At 41.7% G+C, this 20,145-nt stretch overlaps 2 protein-coding genes across 13 annotated transcripts in view; both read right to left on the minus strand.

Moving 5' to 3' along the window:
• Window positions 1-791: 791 nt before the first annotated feature.
• The window catches only part of tfeb (transcription factor EB), a 38,657-nt gene continuing 19,303 nt past the window's right edge, over window positions 792-20,145 (minus strand). For 5 of the 12 annotated variants that reach the window (XM_037101091.1, XM_037101090.1, XM_037101093.1 and 2 more), the window contains 10 exons: window positions 17,496-17,600; window positions 16,899-17,078; window positions 14,229-14,327; window positions 13,886-14,074; window positions 13,056-13,145; window positions 8,199-8,316; window positions 7,974-8,030; window positions 7,051-7,126; window positions 6,788-6,944; window positions 792-3,869 (listed from right to left, as the gene is read on the minus strand). In XM_037101091.1, the coding sequence (XP_036956986.1) occupies window positions 3,255-3,869; window positions 6,788-6,944; window positions 7,051-7,126; window positions 7,974-8,030; window positions 8,199-8,316; window positions 13,056-13,145; window positions 13,886-14,074; window positions 14,229-14,327; window positions 16,899-17,078; window positions 17,496-17,525 (1,611 nt within the window). In that variant the 5' untranslated portion in view covers window positions 17,526-17,600 and the 3' untranslated portion in view covers window positions 792-3,254. Of the gene's footprint in view, window positions 3,870-6,787; window positions 6,945-7,050; window positions 7,127-7,973; window positions 8,031-8,198; window positions 8,317-13,055; window positions 13,146-13,885; window positions 14,075-14,228; window positions 14,328-16,410; window positions 16,623-16,898; window positions 17,079-17,495; window positions 17,601-18,514; window positions 18,597-19,115; window positions 19,344-20,145 lie in introns of those variants that run through there. The other 7 variants (XM_037101084.1, XM_037101082.1, XM_037101085.1 and 4 more) reach the window with 7 other exon arrangements.
• Window positions 4,334-6,767, minus strand: LOC119021093 (E3 SUMO-protein ligase ZBED1-like). Its single transcript, XM_037101096.1, has 2 exons — window positions 5,016-6,767; window positions 4,334-4,502 (listed from the first exon to the last, which is right to left on the minus strand). Exons 1-2 carry the CDS (start codon window positions 6,459-6,461, stop codon window positions 4,434-4,436), a joined length of 1,515 nt encoding a protein of 504 aa, XP_036956991.1. The 5' UTR covers window positions 6,462-6,767; the 3' UTR covers window positions 4,334-4,433.

Here is a 20,145-nt window from a genome sequence, read left to right on the forward strand (position 1 = left end):
TTACTGGATTAGACTTGATTCAATTTAAGGGGATTGTTGGGCCTTGGCAGATATGCACCAGACTGAGTGGCACTCTGTATTTCTTTTTTTTTCTAAATTCAGGCAGATAATTTATTCAGATGCATGTGCTTTTAAAAAAAGAAAAATCTGTTCAAAATCTAGACATTGATTTCATATTTATTGCCAGGAGACTCACACTCAACTTAAAAAGGACTTAAAGGATGTAAACATAACGTCGACTGGCTAAAGATGAGGCCAGTGTGTTTTAATAATGTATTAAAATTTTGGTTCAAATGTATTGATATATAAATATTGTTAATTTAAACTGTTTAACTTTATGGACACCAGCTGTCTCCTATTTCACTGAAAAGCCTATTCTCCAGGCTTATGCTATTTTTAAAACTAGTATCGATGTCACAAACGCAGCTTATTCGTACACACGCTTAACTGACATTTAAGGTGAGCACAGAAGAACTTTCCACCTTCAGAGATGATTGTGAAATCAGCCTGCCAGTGTCAAACTCTACACATCCATCACTGTGTAGAGTGAAGCTCAAACATCTAGTTTTAAAGGAAAAAGAAACAAAGCACATTTCTGAGCAGAGGGAGACTTTAACCTTGTTATGGGGACTGTATTTCTGAACCCAAACAAAGGCAGAACCCACAACAATGTGACTGTTTGATACAATATTTTCAAAACACATGTATCTCTCTTATACACACATGCACACGCACAGACACATAGATATCTCTCAAATCATATGACCAAAGAAAACACTAAAAGCCAGTGAATGGATTCTGGTAAAACGTTTTATATTCTCAGTAAATTCAGAACCACTTTTCCCTGTGTAGTTTGCTCTGCAGAGCGCCCTCTAGTGGAAGAGTAGAGGAGGCCTGAGCATCTCTTTGGAGTGTTGGCTGGGTGACAGTACAACAACAGTGAAACTGTGGCTGATGGGGATAAGGCACAACACCAGCAGACAGACAGAGACAAACGCAGAGTCAGTGCTTTGATGCCTCGGCAAACACAACTCCTCGGCTCAGAGTTTATGTGACGGGACGTCGTCGTGGCGAAAAAGACACCGACCTGCTTCAGTCTGACCAGAACCACTGGTAAAGCTTACATTCATAAAATGAGCAATTTGAATTCAATCAAATCAAAAGTTTCGCCGTTCATCTATGTCTGGCTCCAAATTTTAAAACAAAGAAAAATAAAATCCCAATCATATAAAAATGGCATCAAGAATGTACATAATCTCTTCATCTCTCTAAAAATAGTTGAAATATGGAAACAGCTCCACACTCCAACACTGGTGGCTTAAAAGCCTTTATAATGTGCTGACTAAAAATGGCTCTGAGGAGAAAAAGGGTCATTTTGGAATAAAAATTGAAACAAAACTATACAAATAAAATACACTTAAGTGGCTTAGTGGCATAAAACATCTGCAATAAATCTTATTCCATAATTATTTAATGTACAAAGTCAAAATAATAATATAGTTTCCAGTGCTTTGGGAGATAAAATAAACAACAAACTATATAGTAAAGAAAAACAACCACTTCTTAAAATCAGACAAAAAAAAAATCATCACGTTTTTTTTTTTCTACCTTTATCAGTACTGATCATAAGCTACATCAAATCACAGCCAAGCCTCCAGGTTTGCCACAGCAGAGATACAACTCAGGTCCACCTCGGCGTGGATGACATATTCCCTTTACTGCGGACCTGAGTTCTACCTCTGCAGCTGGCAGCTTCGCTCGACTTGTCTGGAGAGACTCGGAAGCACAGGAGACTTGTTAACGTGCTGATTTGAAAACAGCCTCGAGGCTGCGCTGCACGTATCGTACGCATGTGAGCACTATTACGTGTGTTCTAGGTGAGCGTCTTTAATGCATGCCTGTTTGTGGACCGAGTGAGAGCGTGAATGCATGCGAGTGTGTGTGTGTGCTAATGCTGTGCTTTTACAGTGAGGATTTACACTACGTCTGCGGTCAGCCGAGATAAATCTCTTTCTCTGTCCAGTAAGCTAGAGATTTCTCCTTCACCTGTGCCTCTCGAACACACCGGGTCCTAGAGGCCATTAAAAATGAAACATACATCTCCTGCGACAACAAAGGTGTAGTTGGCACAGGAGCTAAAGTATTTACAGGCACAATTGAAGCTGATACTAAGTCTAAACCCTGCTCTGACCTATAAAAACATGCCTTTAAACTGCAACAGCTGCAAAAATCAAAAGGCACATTGATGAGGTCACGAGCCTGACACATCTGCTTCCACTTAAAAATGATCCTGCTTGTGTATTCTGTTACAGTACCTGAGTATTCTGACACCTCGCAGATTTGGATGACACTGATTTTTTTGAAGACTATGAAACAGTTTTCTATAGTCTTTCACCGGAGCTTCACGGTGTCTTCAGAGGGAAAAGGTCACTACAGTGTCAAGAGTTACAAAATGGACAGCAGTGTGTGTGTGTGTGTGTGAAAGTGTTTGTGAGGCCATCCATTCAGTGTGTTTTTAAAATGTTTCCTACAGTGTGGATACTTTACACTTCACATGCAGGCTAACACGGGTCTTTGTCAAACGGCTAGTGCTAGAGGCCAAAGCAAACCGTGGAATAAAAGACTGTTGGAACAATATGACCAGACTGCATCCCCATTTTTAGTCAAATTATGCATGCAGGACCATCCGGCTTGTTCCATTTGATTCACTATCGTCCATTCAATCATTCATGGTTGCTAAAAAGAGGTTGATGTAGGAGAAACTAACTTGTCCTCCATCAAGTGAGACAATGCACTCGGTTGTCCTTGTATCTGATAACTTCAATCTAATTAACTGCTGGTTTTTGTCCCTTCGTTCATTTATGATTCAGAGCCGTCTCTATGGAAACGAGGCCAATTGTGCTATATAACTCCTGGCCTGACAGTGTTGGTTCATCCCCTTGTAAATGCTCAGTCTGTTGGGCAAAGTTTCAAGCTGCTCAGTTTTTCCCACATGTGTGTGTGTGTGTGTGTGTGTGTGTGTGTGCACGAATGCTGTGTACCGCCTTTTGCTCATCCTGGTAAGATCAGATAACTGTAGCACAAATGAGTGTAATCAGTGTGTGTTCAAAGTGTGTGATGTGTTGCTGTTTCCTTTTCGTTGTATATGATGTAAATGCGCCGCGTTGTGCCGAAGAACCGTCACCTTTTTTTTACCGCAACCTCTCTGAAACCTCTGCACATGCTCGTAAGCGAACGTGAGTGTGCGCATGTGTCTACAGTATGTCTCCATCCTCTATGCTGAAGCTGGATCTGCGGCTGGAGTCAACCGAGGCTTCGGGGGACATCGCGGAGAGCAGGGGGTCTCCACCCATGGGGGACAGGGGCTCGTCCATCATCAGGAAGCCCAGCTCACCTCTCCTCCCCTGGACGTCCAGTCCGCCCAGGTCTCCGAGCCCCGACATGCTGTCTGAGAAGCCGGGTATCCCATCACACAAGTCCAGCGGTTGGGCAAAGTCAAAGGGCTGAGAGCTGCCTACAGATGGGAACTGGATGGGTGGCTGGGGTTGCAGGTGGTGGGGGAGCGGTGGCAGCTGCCTGTGCTGCTGCTGCTGCTGCTGCTGCTGCTGCTGCTGCTGCTGCTGCTGCTGCTGAACCTGGCCCTGGTGGTGGAGGTGGGTCTGTGGGAAGAAGTGGTGCTGCTGGGCCTGGGGATGGGCCTGGTTCTGGGATAAGTGCTGGGGCTGGTGGTGGGCTTGTGCCTGGGTGTGGGAGAGGTTCTCCTCTGGACTGGTCTCTTGTTTAACGTATGGAGCCATCAGGTCACCCGTGTTCAGACCAGAGGGAGAGTTGCTGGGCAGGCCATGCAGATGAGCCTGCATCTCCAACTCCTGCAGACAGAGGGAGGAGGGCAATACTGTCTATCTCAGTTTGGGTTGAAGCAGAATAGCGTTTTTAAGGTAAACAGCGGCATAGAAATTGACGATTATCATAAAGTGTGCATTTACTTATCCAAGGTATTGGATTCTACCATAGTAGTTAAAACAAATTCAAGTTTACATCAAGTTTCACATCTGTAAGGACAGAATATTCCATAAAATTTGATGAAGCGTTTGTTTAACCCCCCAAAAAACTCTTCAGTTTTTATTTCCTTAAAAGGTGATGGTAACTGTAACTAATAGAGGTGTGCATTGGCACTGCTCTCACAATTCAATTCAATTACGATTCGGAGGGTCTCGATTCGATTCGATTCGATTCAGCAATGCATTGCGATGCAAAAGCCTGCCATGTATTCAAATTCTACTGAAAGCAAGACATTTTTTCATCACAAGTTATGAGGCAACACAAGCAGTCAGACATTCAACAACATTTTATTGCCTCTTGTGTCACTCCTGGTTTGAGTCAAATAAAATTGGTTACATGAAAAAAAAATCACAGCTTTTAGTCACTAAAACTTAGTGCAACTCTTCCTGGTTTCCTGAACTTCCTGCTTCATCGACTTCACTCATACGTCTCCTTTCAAACTGTTTGAACAAAATAAATAAAGACAAAAACACAGCTGTTAGCAGAATATTCTTAGACAATGTTGTAGATCAACTGTAGATTGTTGTAGATCAATTATTATTAATCAATTATTTTTTTATCAGTCTTGTGCTGTATATGGGTCAATAATGTTTTTGAAGTAGCAGACATCAGAGTGGTGCAATCAGGGATAATACCACTGTTGCATGAATTAATCTATTTTGTTTGTTTCTACTGAAGTAGTCTATTCATTGCATGTACATTAGCAATAACAAATTAATTTATGGGCTATAGCTGTGGTTGTACCAACTGACGTCTGCTACTAAAAACGTCCTAGACCAATGCTTATTTGTCCAATAAACTATTTTTATAGTAACATATAACATTTAACAATGTAACATTTTGTTAAGCCTATTTATTTATTTATTTATTTATTTATTTATTTATTTATATTATCATTATTGAATCACATATATTTTACAAAACATCAACAAAACATTAGCCTACATAATTACCTCCAGAGATGCAACCTCGGCAGTCACTCCAGCGTAGACATCCAGCCTCTCCTCCTCTGCCAGGAAAGGTAACCCTTTAAACCGAGGATCCAGGGCAGATGACGTGTAAAGGATCTTCTTCTCTGCCTCACTGTTATACCTCTTGAGGAGATCTGATTTGATGGCATTCTTCACATCACGGATCAGTGGTGGGTCTCCAATAGTGTCTGACATGCTCTGGACGAGTTGCCCATGTACTGGTGCAATGAGGCTGACTGTAGGAGTGCTCTCCTCGGACATGCAGAAAGTAGCATCCTTCATCGGTTTCAGTGTCTTCACTGCCTCCTCCACGTTAACCAGATCTGCTCTGCTGAGGGTGACGATGTCACTTTCGTCTACATTTAGTTCAGGCGATAACAGGGTGGCGTGCACGGCAGCTTGCAGTTGCAAAAACCTCTCCATCATATCATGAGCACTATTCCACCTTGTGGAGACGTCTGTGATCAGCTTGAGCGGACACGTCAGTTTGAGAATGGTTCTCTGGTTTTCCTCGAACAGGTGCTTTGCTTTCGGACTGCGGTGGAAGTATGCAGAGATGCGCCGCACTCTGCCCAGAAGCCTGGAGACCGTCGGTAACTTAAGCGCCCGCTGTGCTGCCAAATTCAAAGTATGCGCGAAGCACTTCACATGGGGGAACCGGCCGATTTCAGCCGCACTTGTCATGTTAGCGGCGTTATCCGTGACAAGCACAACACCTTTATCCGTTAGCTGCCATTCATCCACCACATCCAACAGTAGCGTCGCCATGTGAGCCCCTGTGTGGCTCTCATGCACGGCCCTGGTCTGCAGCACATGGGACATCATCCGCCAATCTTCGCTAATGTAATGTGCTGTTATGGTGATATAAGACTCTGTTACGATAGACGTCCAGGCGTCACTGGTGATTGCTACACGAGTAGCTTGTTGCAGCGATGTGTTTACCTCCTCTCTCACTTCTTTGTACAGTAAAGGAACGGCAGAGTCAGCGAATGTGGCTCTGGCTGGCAACTTGTACCGGGGCTCAATGGTTTTCAGCATGTGGCGAAATCCCGCATTTTCGACCACAGAGTATGGTCTTAGGTCTTTGGCAATGAAACATGCCACAGAGCGTGTAATCTTCTTCGCTCTATCGGAGTTTGGTGGTAGTGGTGACACTATCGACTGTTGAATACTTGGTTGATTTTTAACTTGCTGCGGTGTGGTTTTGGATCCTGTAGCCAATTCGGGGTGCCAACGGATTATGTGGTTGGTGAAATTGGTTGTATTTCCAACATGCTTGATTTTGGAGCGGCATGTTTTACACACTGCATAACTCTGATCAAGTTTCCCACCAACCTCGTAGAAACCAAAATGTCTCCAGATGTCTGCTTTCCACATTTTTGGTGCATCGATAATCTCTCTCTCTCCATCTTTCTCCGCTTCAGCCATACTGCTGCTGATCTCCGCGCTCTCTCGATTTGACCGCCTGACTGCGCATGTCTATGACGTTGCTCCGATGAGGCAACTGATTTTCATTGAGTTGCCTCAGCGAATTACCCGCGGAAGACAATTTTATTTCTTTATTTTGAAATGCGCTGAATCGATTCAGCATGTTGTCGCATCGATGCTGAATCGTCCATACCCCTTGATGCAATGCATTGCCGCATCGATTATTGTTGACACCACTAGTAACTAACAATAATAATTATACATGTACTTACTGTGATTGTGTTTCTCTGCAAGTGAGTGTGTGTGTTTGTGTATGTGTGTGTTACCTGGATGCGTAGCAACAGCTGTTTGTTGGCCATCTCCATCCTTTTGAAGTTGTTCTCCACCTCCCTGGTCCTCTGAACATCCTTCTGCATGCGTTTGATGTATTCCACAGACGCCCGCAGTATAGTGCCTTTGTTCCAGCGCACATCACTATACACACAGTAAATTACAGACAGGCAATTTCCAGAGGTAAGTAACAGCAGTAGCTGATTTTATTCAAATACTTTACTGTCACTGAAAACACAGTGTAGCAAAAGCAACTCACAGGTCGTTGGTTTTGGGGATCATGGTGCCGAGCTCTTTGATACGATCATTGATGTTGAATCGCCTCCTCCTTTCAACTGAGAAGAGGCAAAAGAAAAATCAAGATGAAGACAATAGTACAAAGAACCCAAAGGCATGAAAGAAGGAATTAAAAAGAACACGTTCAAGACAAATTGTGATCTTTGGAACTACAGATATCAATGAAATGCTGGTTCACAGTTAAGTTAAGACAAATAAGATTGCAAAAGGAACTGAGTGACTGCAGCTGTCCTCCCTTGACACTACATGTTACATGAACATAAGTTCTTAGGTTAAATTAATGCACATATTCTTTCTTTGATATCTTTCTTGCAAATTTCTTCATCTTTTAATACTGCATAATATTCAGTAAGAAGAAAATAGAAGACGAAGGAGGAGGAGGAGGAAGAAAATCTATAAAATGCTTTCTATAAGTCAGTAAGTAAGAAGCAAGAATGTTAAAAAATATATACACACATGTTTTTAAGAGATGTGTGGTTTTTGCAGGAAATGGCAAAGTGTGCTAAAGTTCACAATATGCACTATGACTTATCAAAACAACAAGGTAAATTCCTCATATTTGAAAACCTACATTACAATAAACCCGGTTCAGATTCTGAGACACACACATACACACACACACACACACACACACACACACACACACATGCGCATGCGCGCGCGCGCACACACACACACACACACACACAGTCACAGGCAATTACACTCAGGTGCCAGAACAGCAGAAATGACCAGGTTAACCATCCACCCACTAGTTGCACTATGTCAGCTAAATCAGAGCCAAGCTTTATAAAACGTTTTTGCAGGAGACAGTTTATTGTGTGCGTGTGTGTGTGTGTGTGTGTGTGCGTGCGTGTCCTTAAGCTGCATGAAGGAAAAACTTACTCAGATTATGGTTGTCTTTCTTCTGTCTCTCCTTGGCCAGCGCACGGGCTTCTGCATCTTTGCAATAACAACAAGTGATTAACTAATGACTGAGACTGAGCCGTGTGTCTCAACACATTACACAGTATACATTAAAGGGACAGGTGTCAAATGCTTTACATTCACCCAGTCACACACAATTATTTATCTTAGTGGTTTGACTGAGGATCGCGTTGACTTTCGCACCTGAGAGTTCTCGTTTGATGGTTAGGTTGGCAGGACAGGAGTTACTGGTCATGGCGATGGCTGGCCCTTTCATCCCAGGACCTGTGTACACATCTAGGTGACTGCTAGACAGGGGGAGCTGGGGAGGACGCACACATACACAGACACACATGCACACAACAAATATAAATATTAGAAAACAACCCGTTTTGACATTACGCTTATTTTCAACAATGATAGCTCTGGATAACTGCAGTTCCTCTCTGTGAAACCCATGAAGGCACAAGGAATGCGAAAAAGCATTTGTTCTCTATAAAGTGATATTTGTCTCATCTGACACCACACCAGAGGGTTAAGACAGGAATATGATAGTTTGTCCAGAACAGGTTTGGTTGTGAATGACATTCCAATCTCTAGTTTGACTCTAAAACTTAGAAAATATTCAGTGCAAAGACATCAATACCTCTTCCAAAGTCCACCATTTGAAGCTGCTACAAGGAGCAAGTTGGAGAAAGAGCCAAGACAATTTGAATATTATTTTTCTCTTTCCCTAAAGATAGCTGTTTTCAAGATTAATAACTTCGACACCAATAACGTCACTTTTGTTTCAATTCTGTCGTACCACCAGACTCCAAAGCAGCTTCTTTACTCTTTTTTTCCCCTGGCATAAAAAATATATTTGGATTTTATGACTTATACAGCTCAGTTTATTCAAAATCTAACCTGTGACAGGCATTAAGAATAATATCCATTAAATCAGTATTAAAGGAGATCTCTTGTGGTTTTTCATTGTTTTTGTATAGGTTCATATGCATGTAAAAGATCTTGAAAGTTTAAAAGCCAAAAGTCTACACCGAATGAAGCTCTTCCCAACATTCATGGTAGAAGTAAATCTAACTGGAAGCTGAAAATACAAGAGGCCCAATTGGAGACACTGTGAGCGTGGTGCTGACTCTGGCGTGTGCGTGCTGACCAATCAGGGCAGACTGGGTATAACATTTCCAACAGAGGGAGAATACAGACCTGCAGCACTGGGCAGTATGAGAAAACTTTTGTCTTTCCTGAGCGCTCAGTATGTAAAGCTATTCTGGTAGTAACCCAAAATACAATTATGAACTTGAAAATGAGCCTAACATGTCTCCACCTCTGGATGTAATAAAAACTCAGGCCACACGGAGGTTAAACTTTGATTATTTCTGTTTCTAGACTACTTGTTTACAGCTTCATACACCATAATAAAGTCAGTGTTCGTGTTATATGTGCTGTAAAGAAACAGACAGCAGGAGATAATGCAATAATATCACACCTAAGAGTAGCCTGCCAATCACACAACAATGATTGACTATCACCCTATCTATCTTATCTCTCTTTATGGCCTCTCTCTTCTGCCTCCTCCAGCTCCTGAACTCACAATAACGACGAGGTCTCCTAACTCTTGCACTTTAGACATTACAAAACAGCTGCGATAAAGTTTTGTGCACGCTCCTAAAAAGACGTGATTTCCTTTTAATTGTACTGTATAGAGTGCGGTGGACTTTTTATTCCTCGTTACCGATCGCGTCGTACTCCCTGAAGTGAGGGCAAATGTGACACTGCTAATGAGGCCTGAAAGATAAAGAACTTGAAAGGAAGAGATACCTTATCTGCTGGCTACTGTGTGAGCTGTGAGATCAAACACATTCACACATAAATACAGACACGCAGGCCTCTGCAGGCACAGTTCTGTATGTAAATGATATGCTCTGTTAAAAATCTTAACATGGAGATGGAGTAAAGAGGAAATTACACTGTTGTGGTTGACAGCTCTGCCTTTCAGAGTATATCAAATATCAAAAAAATGGAAGCAATTCTTCAAATACTTCTGTGCTTTATTGTACGAGCTCCATACTAACTGTATCTTTAGCTCATCAAATATGGAAAAACGCGTGTTAAATCATCTACTAGATCTAGATTACATTAAACAATGAAATACAACTGGTAATAGGAGCTGGGATTTTCAGCTGATAGCTTGAATATCTCAAAAGTTAACTGTAGACAAAACTGGCATATTAAATGCTTTATACATAACTTAAAAAACAAATCGGTGCATCATTATCAGAGACAGTATCTCCTAAAAACATCATTACCATCCTGCTGTGGTTGTTTCATGTTTTCTGGCGACACAAATAAACTCTATTTTCCAGCGCCGACTATGTGTCTGGACTGACCTCTCATGTCTTGGCCAGGCAGCCCACTCCAGTAAGAACTCAACTGAACAAGCAAGCGTGACTGGGACTTGGTGTAACCATCCATACACACTCGCACACACACACACTTGTAGAGTGGAACTGTTCGCTTGTGCCTGGTATTCAGTGGTGCTTTTACTAAACTATGAGATTCCAAGAATTCCATGGAATTTGCTGCTTTAATCCCAATCAGGATTAGCAGGTGAGTTTTACTCACTGGTCTGTCAGTTGGGAATAAGGCTCAAAGTTTTTCTTGCCAGTGTATTTTAACACGAAATACTTCATCTGAAAATGCAGCACTGTTAACAGACTGATCTGTTTTTCCTCTCAGTTTATTTCTTGTGCTGGCTTTACACACACTGATCATCCTCAGGGCTGATCAATCGCCTAATCTAATCAATCAGTGTGATGTTACAAGTACACACACTGAAGCCCACACAGACACATACATGCAGACACGCTCACACTGATTAAACCAATCAACCCCAGAGGACATACTATGGGATAAAGCTAAAGCATACTATTCTTTTCTCTCACACACACAGCAGTGAATCAGATGGATGACCAACCATTGAGTTGAGCCTGCACTAGTCGAGACCTGCTAATATTCACACTCCAGCAGCACTGTAACCCTGACAATAAAGCTCAACTTCTACTAAAATGTGAAAGAATTCTGATTCCAGTTCTGCAGAATCACACATCACGTGCACTCACAAAAAAAAAAAAAATACTGCAAAAATTGAAAACCTCACCCACCCCACTGCCCCTCCTGTGGCTCATTTTATAATCGGTGACCTGTGGCTGGGAGTTAGAGCCGTCGCTGCATCTGTCAAAACTGTGCTTCACTCAGAGAAAAAACTAAACTTCCACAGCGCTGACCAAAGTCAAGAAACAAGCACCTTAGTATCTTACCAGCTGAATCTGGTCTCCTTCAATAACTTCCACAATTGCATACGTCTTATTCATCTCCTTCATCCTCTACTCCTTCTCTCGCTCGGCTGGTGTTCGTTCTTCCCCTCTCTCAGGAACCAGCGGCACGCGGAAATCTCTACAACACTTCCGTCACTGTCGTGTGAGACTAACCTCGGCAGCACCGGTCCCGTCTTTTTTCTACCTCCGCTCCCCACCAAACAAGAGTGAACTTTCCCCTAACTGGACTTTCAGCCTGTTTTCCCCTTGCACAAATTGCCCTCATCCCCCTTTCCCTCCTCCCTCCACCCTTCTTTTCCTCCCCCTTTCCTTGTCCGCCTCCCTCTCTCTCTCTCCCAATGTCTTGTAAACAAGTTGAACTCTAACTGCTGGCAGTTTAATTGTTAATTTCTAAGTTTGTTCCCTCAAACACAAAGCACTGCACAGTCCTCATCTGACATGCCCTCCCTTCAGTCTCTAACCAAGTCCAGCATGATTTAATGATGGAATGTTGAGTGTTTAAGTCAATTATACACTTAAAAGTGTGTATGTGAGTTTGTGTATATTTGTGCCTATGGCTGCATTAAGACATAAGATAACCTACTGCCTCCTATGGGGACACGCAAGAACTGATTGACAACCAACAAAGCAGGCTTAGAACAAAATAACCATGGCTGGCTTGCAACAAAAATCAACTGTAGATTTACTGCACTGACAACCATCGCCATAGCTAATAACAGCAATGACAACTCACAACATGAACAATAGATGAGAGAGCGAACGACAGAAGAAAAGCAGGAACAGTGATTACAGGAAGCACTGAAATGCCATCGTCTGAGTACTGATGACTTGGCATGTCCGAGTCTATGACTAATTTTGGGCAGACTTGGCCCAAAATACAACCTGAAGTGGATTAGGGTTTCAGGCAACTGTATGAATAAGTGAATACAAGGTTAGAATATAGCATCTTACAAACAATGCATTGAAAAAAAATCTATGTTAAAGGTGCAACTGACTACCTCTTGAATTCACACTCCAAATATGTGGCAGCATATTGTCAGTGTGACCACTACCAGCTGTGAAGTGTAGCTGCCATTAGCTAGTTAGCTCAGTTAGCTGTGCAGCTGGCAGTCCAGCCTGGGAGCTTGTGTGTGTGGTTGCGTGGTATTACAAGAAATACTGGGCCAGGGCTAGCTGGTCAGCATGCTAACCTCAGCAGATATCTCTGTAATACAGTGCATAGATGTATTTGACGTAACGTAAAAACTCTTATTCATTCATGTTCTGTTGATATTGTTAGTTCATTTTTTAAAACTACAATTCTTACATATTGTACCTTTAATGGGTCTTTTTTTACATTTGTGAATCTTCCAAATATAATTTCCCTTAAAACAATTTGAGTTAACTACAATTTGAGTTAACTGTGTATTGGTTATTTCATTAGAATGATAAAATACAATATCAAACATTTAAGATCTACAATTAGTTCAATGGTCCAATAACTAAATTGCACTGAATATTAAAACCATCTAATGCTCCTGGAACAACATTTGACAAAGACTTTTACTTCACTTGAGATAAAGTTACCAGAAAAATGTTCATGTCATGTCTGGCCACTTTTCTTTTTAGATGACCCAAAATCAAAAATCATAAAATACATGTCATCCCTTAAAATCTTTAGTTCGTTTGAGATTAGACAACAATCAAGCCTAAAATATTAAACTGAGAGGAGGGCTCCACTTACTGTGTTTGGCATCTGGACAGGGTCAATGTATCCCTGAATGTCATCGTAATTGGACGTCATGCTTATGATGTCATCAATGACCTCATCCATCTGGAGGAAAACAGGGAGAGAAATTTTAAATTTAAACACTTTCATGTCTAACTTAAAGAAAAAAGCCTACATTTACTTTGCTTAACAAACACCACACAGAGACGACTGTCACCAGTCGTATGTAAACAACCTGAAACACAATGGCATGCAGGCCTCCAAGTGAACTCGTCTCCAAGTGCATGTCTCACTCAAGAGAAGACGTTAAAAATGACTTCTATGTCATGGAGGCTAACTGGAAAGAGTTTTTTCTCTCAGAGAGCGCAACAAAGTGAGGTTGAGAATTAGAGAAAGAGGAGGAGGGGGAGGAGGAGGGTTGGTCAAAGTCTACATGGTTCAAAGGGCCCTACATTCTGCTGTCACTTGTTAAGCTGTAATTACTCTGGCAAGGCCATAATGGATCATTTAAATTCCAATGATAGCCACTCTCAGTTATTGCAAGTTAGTCAACGTCTTCATCCACTCACCTACTGTACGCACGACACATTAACACCAACGTGTTTACAACAGATGCTGCCTAAGCTTACCGAAGACCAATTAAATCATTATGGTGCTTTCATAAAATGTGGACATGTCACTCTGGGGGTAATATTCAATCCTCATAATTTTATATGGGAGCATCATTAAGTCATATTTTATGGTTATTTGTTCAATCTGCCTCTTGTAAACTGCACTTTATAACACATCCAGGACTAATGTTTATGGGTTCATGACCCTGTATGAACACGCCTGCAGACGCCTACCTCTTTCTCATGGCTGGAGCCGATGTTGAGCATGGCCATGGGGCTGTTGGGTGCACTGTTTCCAGACATGAGCTGCTCGGGGCGCATGTGTGGGGAGTGGAGGGGTGGGGGGGCAGATGCTGAACCCCCCGTGGGTCCCATGTTTGTGGGAGGAGAGGGCGGCACGAGCTGTGCTGCTGCATGGACCGTCTAGGGACAGAGAAAGAGAAACTGAGTAGTGACACAGTTAAATGTAGTGTCGTAAAAACTGAAACACAGGACATCTGTTGGTTGATATGATCTAATGAGGGACGGACAGATATAATGGATGTACATTTAAGAGTAGAGGCATCTAGAAAGGTACCTGTTTCGTTGCGTAGGTGGTGGACAGGTATTCCTTCACCTGTTGCTTCATAGACTGACGGATGTGGTAGTCTGTAGGATTCTCCAGGTGAGTTTGTACCTGGATCAGGCGAGGTAAAAAGAGGTCATCACCTCTGGTTCCATCATTCATTTTGCTCACTGACTTTGAACAATTTTTTGGTGTAAGCACATCATACAAAGGCTCTATAACTTAAATGCACTGTTGTTTAGAAACAATCTGCCATTTAAAAGTAAACAAAGTGAGTAAAAGCTGCTGTTATTCCCAAAGGGTGACACTGTCTATGAAGCCAATACCTATCATGCATTATAATCCATTATGAACAAACTTGTAGTGTCTTAGAATGCACCTATAGCGCTGTATGATCATAGCTGTAAGCACTCATGAATATTCATAATGATTTACAACAATAATAACAACTCATAATTACACTTAAGTCTTTAATGCAATAACACTAATACGGTGGATTACTCATTCATCATACTGGATTATAATGGATTAGCGGTAATCCATTCATTGTACCAGTCAAATAAAATACATTTTTCCAAGTTTTGTGTCCTGTTCTTGTATAAATTTGATCTTGTTAGATATCTTGTAATGTATTACAGCTACCTATAACACAGGGATTTCATGACTTTACTTAAAGCACCCAAAGAGCACTTACAATTTACACTGCGGCATATTATAATGCATTACAACAGTGATTATAATGTGTTATAAAATGATTATAATGTTTTACAACTATGAGTTGAATTTTAATATGTTATGATCTTTGCAAAATAGTGGGTGACCAGCAATTATGAAGTATTGATACTTTACATTATGAGTAATTATAAAATTCTTTGTGACATTATTGTACAAGTGTTCTGAAATTATAATGGCTGATAATTATAGGTACATTATAATACATTTCAAGTATGTTTAAAATGCACTGTAAACATCTGTATAGTTTCTATGAGCTACGATTACTGTTGGTTGTCATTATGAGCATTCATGAGTGCTTATAAAAACATTTACAAAGGGATATAGGTATTGGTGTATTACCTCGGACAAAAGATGCACTTGCATGAGCTAAAAGGGGTGCAGATGTGATTGTAAGCCAGCAAAGACAACAAAGTTTTTTGTCATGAAGTCCCTGCAAATCCATTGTGGCACATTTATTCAATAAAACAAAAAAAAATCAATAATATTCACACTTCCATGCCTTAACACACAGGGTTATCATCCAAACTCCATTTTAATCAATACATAAATATGTAGTACGTCTAAGACTGGTTTCACTCTAACATTAAAAACACCTAACATGCGGTTTGTGCTTCAGACACACACCCCATTATCCCTGTCCCACAACATTGTGATGGCATTAGGACACAGGAGCATTAATTCAGTAGTTATGCCTGCAGGAGTAAAGCCACACTAAATCCTCTGGTGCGGCCACATGGAGCAATGGGCTGGCCTCATTCCTTCACATCAAAGAGGAAAGCTCAGTAGAGAGCAGGCCTGCTCCCCATTACTCCTGAGACAGACTCAACTCCTCAGCCCTCCAACACCCTCTCTCCGTTTTATATCCAACATCAGGATTACATGAAACCAACCAGAAACTGTTCAATAAATACACGTTTTTACAACATCACGCTATTTTGTGTTCACAGGTCTTCTTAAGCAAACCTTGACATTTTGGATAAATACACATGGTGATCTGTCAACTTCCAATGTGTCTGAGCAAGAGGCACAACTACTCGGTCACAACTGTGTGAGGTATCAGACTTTGTCTGCACAGATGAACTCCAAAGAAACACAGTGCAGCAGGTATGACAACTCTAAACACGCGCGCGCGCACACAGGCACACACACACGCACACACAGTGTAAACTGATACAGCAAATTGCCTCACAGTGCATACAACCTGTACAGATTCACAGGTTGAAACACCATAACACAAACAACATGAACACACACATGGTGTGTTGCTAAAAACCCCACACAAACACACAGCATCAAAGATAAGGACAAACACAAGCATCTTAGGAATTGGGCAAAATGTCACTCAGGCGTTATCTGTCCCTGTCCAACTCAGACTATCTACATCACTCCTGTCTGTCCTATCGCAATACCTGTCAAACCTCTCTTATCTGCCTGTCCTCCTCCTCCTCTGTCTCCCCACCTGCTTGCTGCTCCACCGCATTTTTTCTCTCTCTGAGTTTTTTTTTAAGATCCGATCCCTGATTTCCCCCGCTGTGGCAGTGCTGCTGTGAGAGGCCTGGTGTAGTACCGACCACGCTGCTGCTCCTTCTCAGCCCCCTGTCCTCTTCAAAACATCTCTCTTCCACCGATCTATTCTTTGAGATCTGTTTAGCACTTTGTCATGATCCAAGTCTAAAAAAAGAACTTGCAGATGGATGGAGAGATTCTGGTTCTGTGAACAAAGGATCAAACCGCAGCTTCCCCAAGTTATTTTTCCTTTCATGCCAAAATACTCCTAAATAAGCCATCTCCAATCCTTTTTTATCAGTCATAATCAAAAGCTCAACTTGTTTTCACACAATGACCTGGGCCTTATCAGACATTTTATTGGATAAATGAGCAATTGATTCGATAAGAAAAAGATATTAATAGATCATGAACATGGTAATCTGTTGCAGCTCTACTGACCTTGAGAACCTCCACAGGGACCTGCATGCTTTGGTAATGCTGTGGGGTGCTGATGGCTGGGGTGGGTGCCGGTGGCCCAGCCATGCGATGCTGCATGTACTGCAGGGCCGCATTCTGCTGCTGCTGTAGCTGCTGCTGCCTCTCACGCTGCTCCTCTTGCTGCAGCTGGTCTCGCATCAGCTGGACAAACAAACAAAAAGACACATCACTGGAATGTTCATTCAAGCATTCTCACCTAATAAATAAACAATAATAAATAAACTAGCTGTAATGGGCAATGCTGCTTTTGGCTTTCTTCTTTTTCGAGAGTGGAAATGAACAGCTGGCAGCTTGTTAACAGATCACAAATGGTGACGCACATCTATAAAATCACCCTGTAAGAAAAGTATGTACAGTAAACACAAGCACCAAATGGCAAGGACAGGTTCATCAGTGGAAGAATGGTTGCTACATGTAGAGGCTCTTTAAATAAGAGGCACACCCAAAATGCTCTGACACTGACATTGAGTATCCACCTCATCAACAGCACAGACACACTCTGATATCTATTGCTAATGAATTTCTCTGCATGAACAATGGAGGGCAGTTGTGTTGTACCTGCATCCGCAGCCCAATGCGTGAGGCCATTGCTGGGGGGCGAGGGGGCAGGGGAGGGCGAGCCGACGTCAGTGCAGCGCAGTCCAGCCCGAGAGGTAGAGGAAGCTGCGGAGGAGACAGGAAGGGACACAAACCAGGTGAAAACAGAGAGTGAGGGAGTTATCCCCTCATTCTGAATCCTAGCGTACACAATAACTTTATTTAGTAAAAAAAAGAGAGGAACATTCATTGTGAGATGTCAGGGAGGCATGTAGATATAAACAGATATGGCAACCCTTCAGGACAGACACACACACACGACACACTGTGACACCCCATGACAAATCTACAGTTTGTATATATTTTCAACAACTGCGTTTCTGTTTCTCAAAGCAAAATACAACTGCATTAATGGACGACCACAGAAGCCCACGGCAAGTGCCATCTCTTCTCTTCTTCTATCTGTGCCCCCCCACACACACACACCCACACACACACACACACACACACACACACACACACATATATCTGTAGTGACTGGTGGCAGGAAATGGGTATTTGTTCTCATTTACCACCCGCTTTAATGTTCTGAATATTCAAAAGGTAATACCCTCTATCACAGGTCTGCGGGGATTCCTAAGTTAACAGTGGCTTTCACGAGCTGAGCTGATGTAGTCTTTCTGTAAAGAAGCCTGATTCAGTGTGTAGTTGTTAATGAGTGTACCGTATGAGTGATAGGAAGAGAGGTGTGAGAGGAGAAGGGGAAGTGTGCTATGTTGTGATGCACTTTTTTTTACATGTTAACTGAGCTGTCGTCTTTGTGGTTAGCTGCTTTTTACGTTATACTCATGTGTTACTTTTGTTTACTGTTTCTTTGAAGTGACATGGTTTCTGAACTGTATTTTGGGCATTCTCATTTCAAGATAAAAATCACAGAAGAAAACCAAGAAAAATATGATGGACCTATTGTGATCAGCACAGAGATTCTCATCTTACTCTGTGACAGACAGCAAACAAGCATGTTTTCAACATCCACTTACTGTACAGGTATGCCTAAAATCTTTATCTTGATGCACTGCTGGGCTAGCTGTGTCCTTCACTGTCATGCACCCTATGTTCCTCCTGAATGAAAAGGTTCACAGTCTCTTTACAACTTGTTCAAAGACAGGTTGTGAGACTCCTAACCTTGTTTACCAAATGTATATGCCTGTGAGCACCCACTGCTACAGAATCTCTTTCTGTCTGTGTGAGGCCACCAGAGTGAATCAAGTTGTTTGAACGGATGTGCAGTGGTGCTCATACAACGTCTTTTATGTATATAAAAGTATGAAAAACAAACCAGATGGCTTTTCATGTCCCTAACTCTCATCTAAATATTGTGCATATTTTCTGTTTTTGGTGCTTCTTTAATGGGTAACACTGCATATTATAGTTAACTATACCTTAGTTACCAATTATTAATCATTTATAAACATCACTTTATAAAGGTCATATAAATAATGTTTACAGATGAACTACACAGTATTTATTAACCACTGGCGTAGTGTTAATAAACATCAGTTACATCTGTTTATGAAGCATTTCATTGTTTATTGAAAGTGAAATAACTGTTAACTTCAGTCTGATTAACTATATGTTTACCATTAATTAATGATGGTTATCCTTATATGTGTTGCATTACCAAGGGTGACCAGGCCTTTTCTGCTCTGTGGCATCGCATCCCCCCCAAAAGAGATCCGACTGGAGGGTTCCTTATCCTCTTTTAAATCCCTCTTAAAAACATATTCATATAAGTGAATATTCACAGGGTTTGTGGTATGATTGCATTTTATCTGTTAGGTCAAGTCTTTAGAACTGTTTTTATACAAAGCCATTCTCTTTACTCTTGTTCTATTTGATTATAGAATGTTTGTTGTTTGTCTTCGTTTCGCTCTCTCATATTTAGCTCCTTTGGCTCAAGGACATGATCATAACAAAAAAACTGCTGCATGGTTCACCTTACTTGAGATCAAGAATACATTTTAATAACATCAAGCTATTCTATCGGACAATAGGAGAGATGTAATTAATTTGGTATGAATAGGTCACAGAAACTGAGCTTAACGATGGAATATGATTGTGCTGCCTGTTGTGTACGTCAAACCAAAGCAAAACAAACTGCATCTCAGTGCTCCAACATCTATATACGCTCTATACATGAAGTGGTGTCATATCTGTTCTCACAGTTGAAAGAGGACACTGGATGAAGGAAGTTAGCAGTAATGCTCTCAGCCCAACTCTGAATAATGAGGTACTTCCTTGATAATGCCGGAGAGATCTTGTGGGAGTCATGTGGTCTTGTTGTTCTTGGGTGATCATGTGAGCAGAAGAACCATGGGGAACACCCATAAACCCTTCACAACACCTCCTCCTCTCTTTTGCACGCATATACACAGTCACAAATATACATGCACACTCTCTGTGGGGAGTCCCAAGATTGGTAGTTCCCCTCCTGCAATGACTTGCGATCATCCCAAAATGACTAAGCTCGTCTGGACCCACAAAGGTGTGATGAAGCCCACTGAGGCCCAGGTGTCTACTCTATTCTGACGTGTCTGCTGATGTGAGACAACTAGATACAGAGAAACAGTGACCAGCTCTAAAAGACCAATCAGAATCCAATTCTTCCAGT

This window comes from Acanthopagrus latus, chromosome 6, assembly GCF_904848185.1.
Source record: "Acanthopagrus latus isolate v.2019 chromosome 6, fAcaLat1.1, whole genome shotgun sequence".
In the NCBI taxonomy this organism is placed as follows: Eukaryota; Metazoa; Chordata; class Actinopteri; order Spariformes; family Sparidae; genus Acanthopagrus; species Acanthopagrus latus.

What these genes read in the sequence shown, in the direction of transcription:
- LOC119021093 (XM_037101096.1), bottom strand. Translation starts at nt 6,461, where the DNA reads ATGGCTGAAGCGGAGAAAGATGGAGAGAGAGAGATTATCGATGCACCA. An exon ending in CCGAGGTTGCATCTCTGGAG is followed by an intron (nt 4,503 to 5,015) that starts GTAATTATGTAG and finishes TTGTTCAAACAG; the next exon opens with TTTGAAAGGAGACGTATGAG.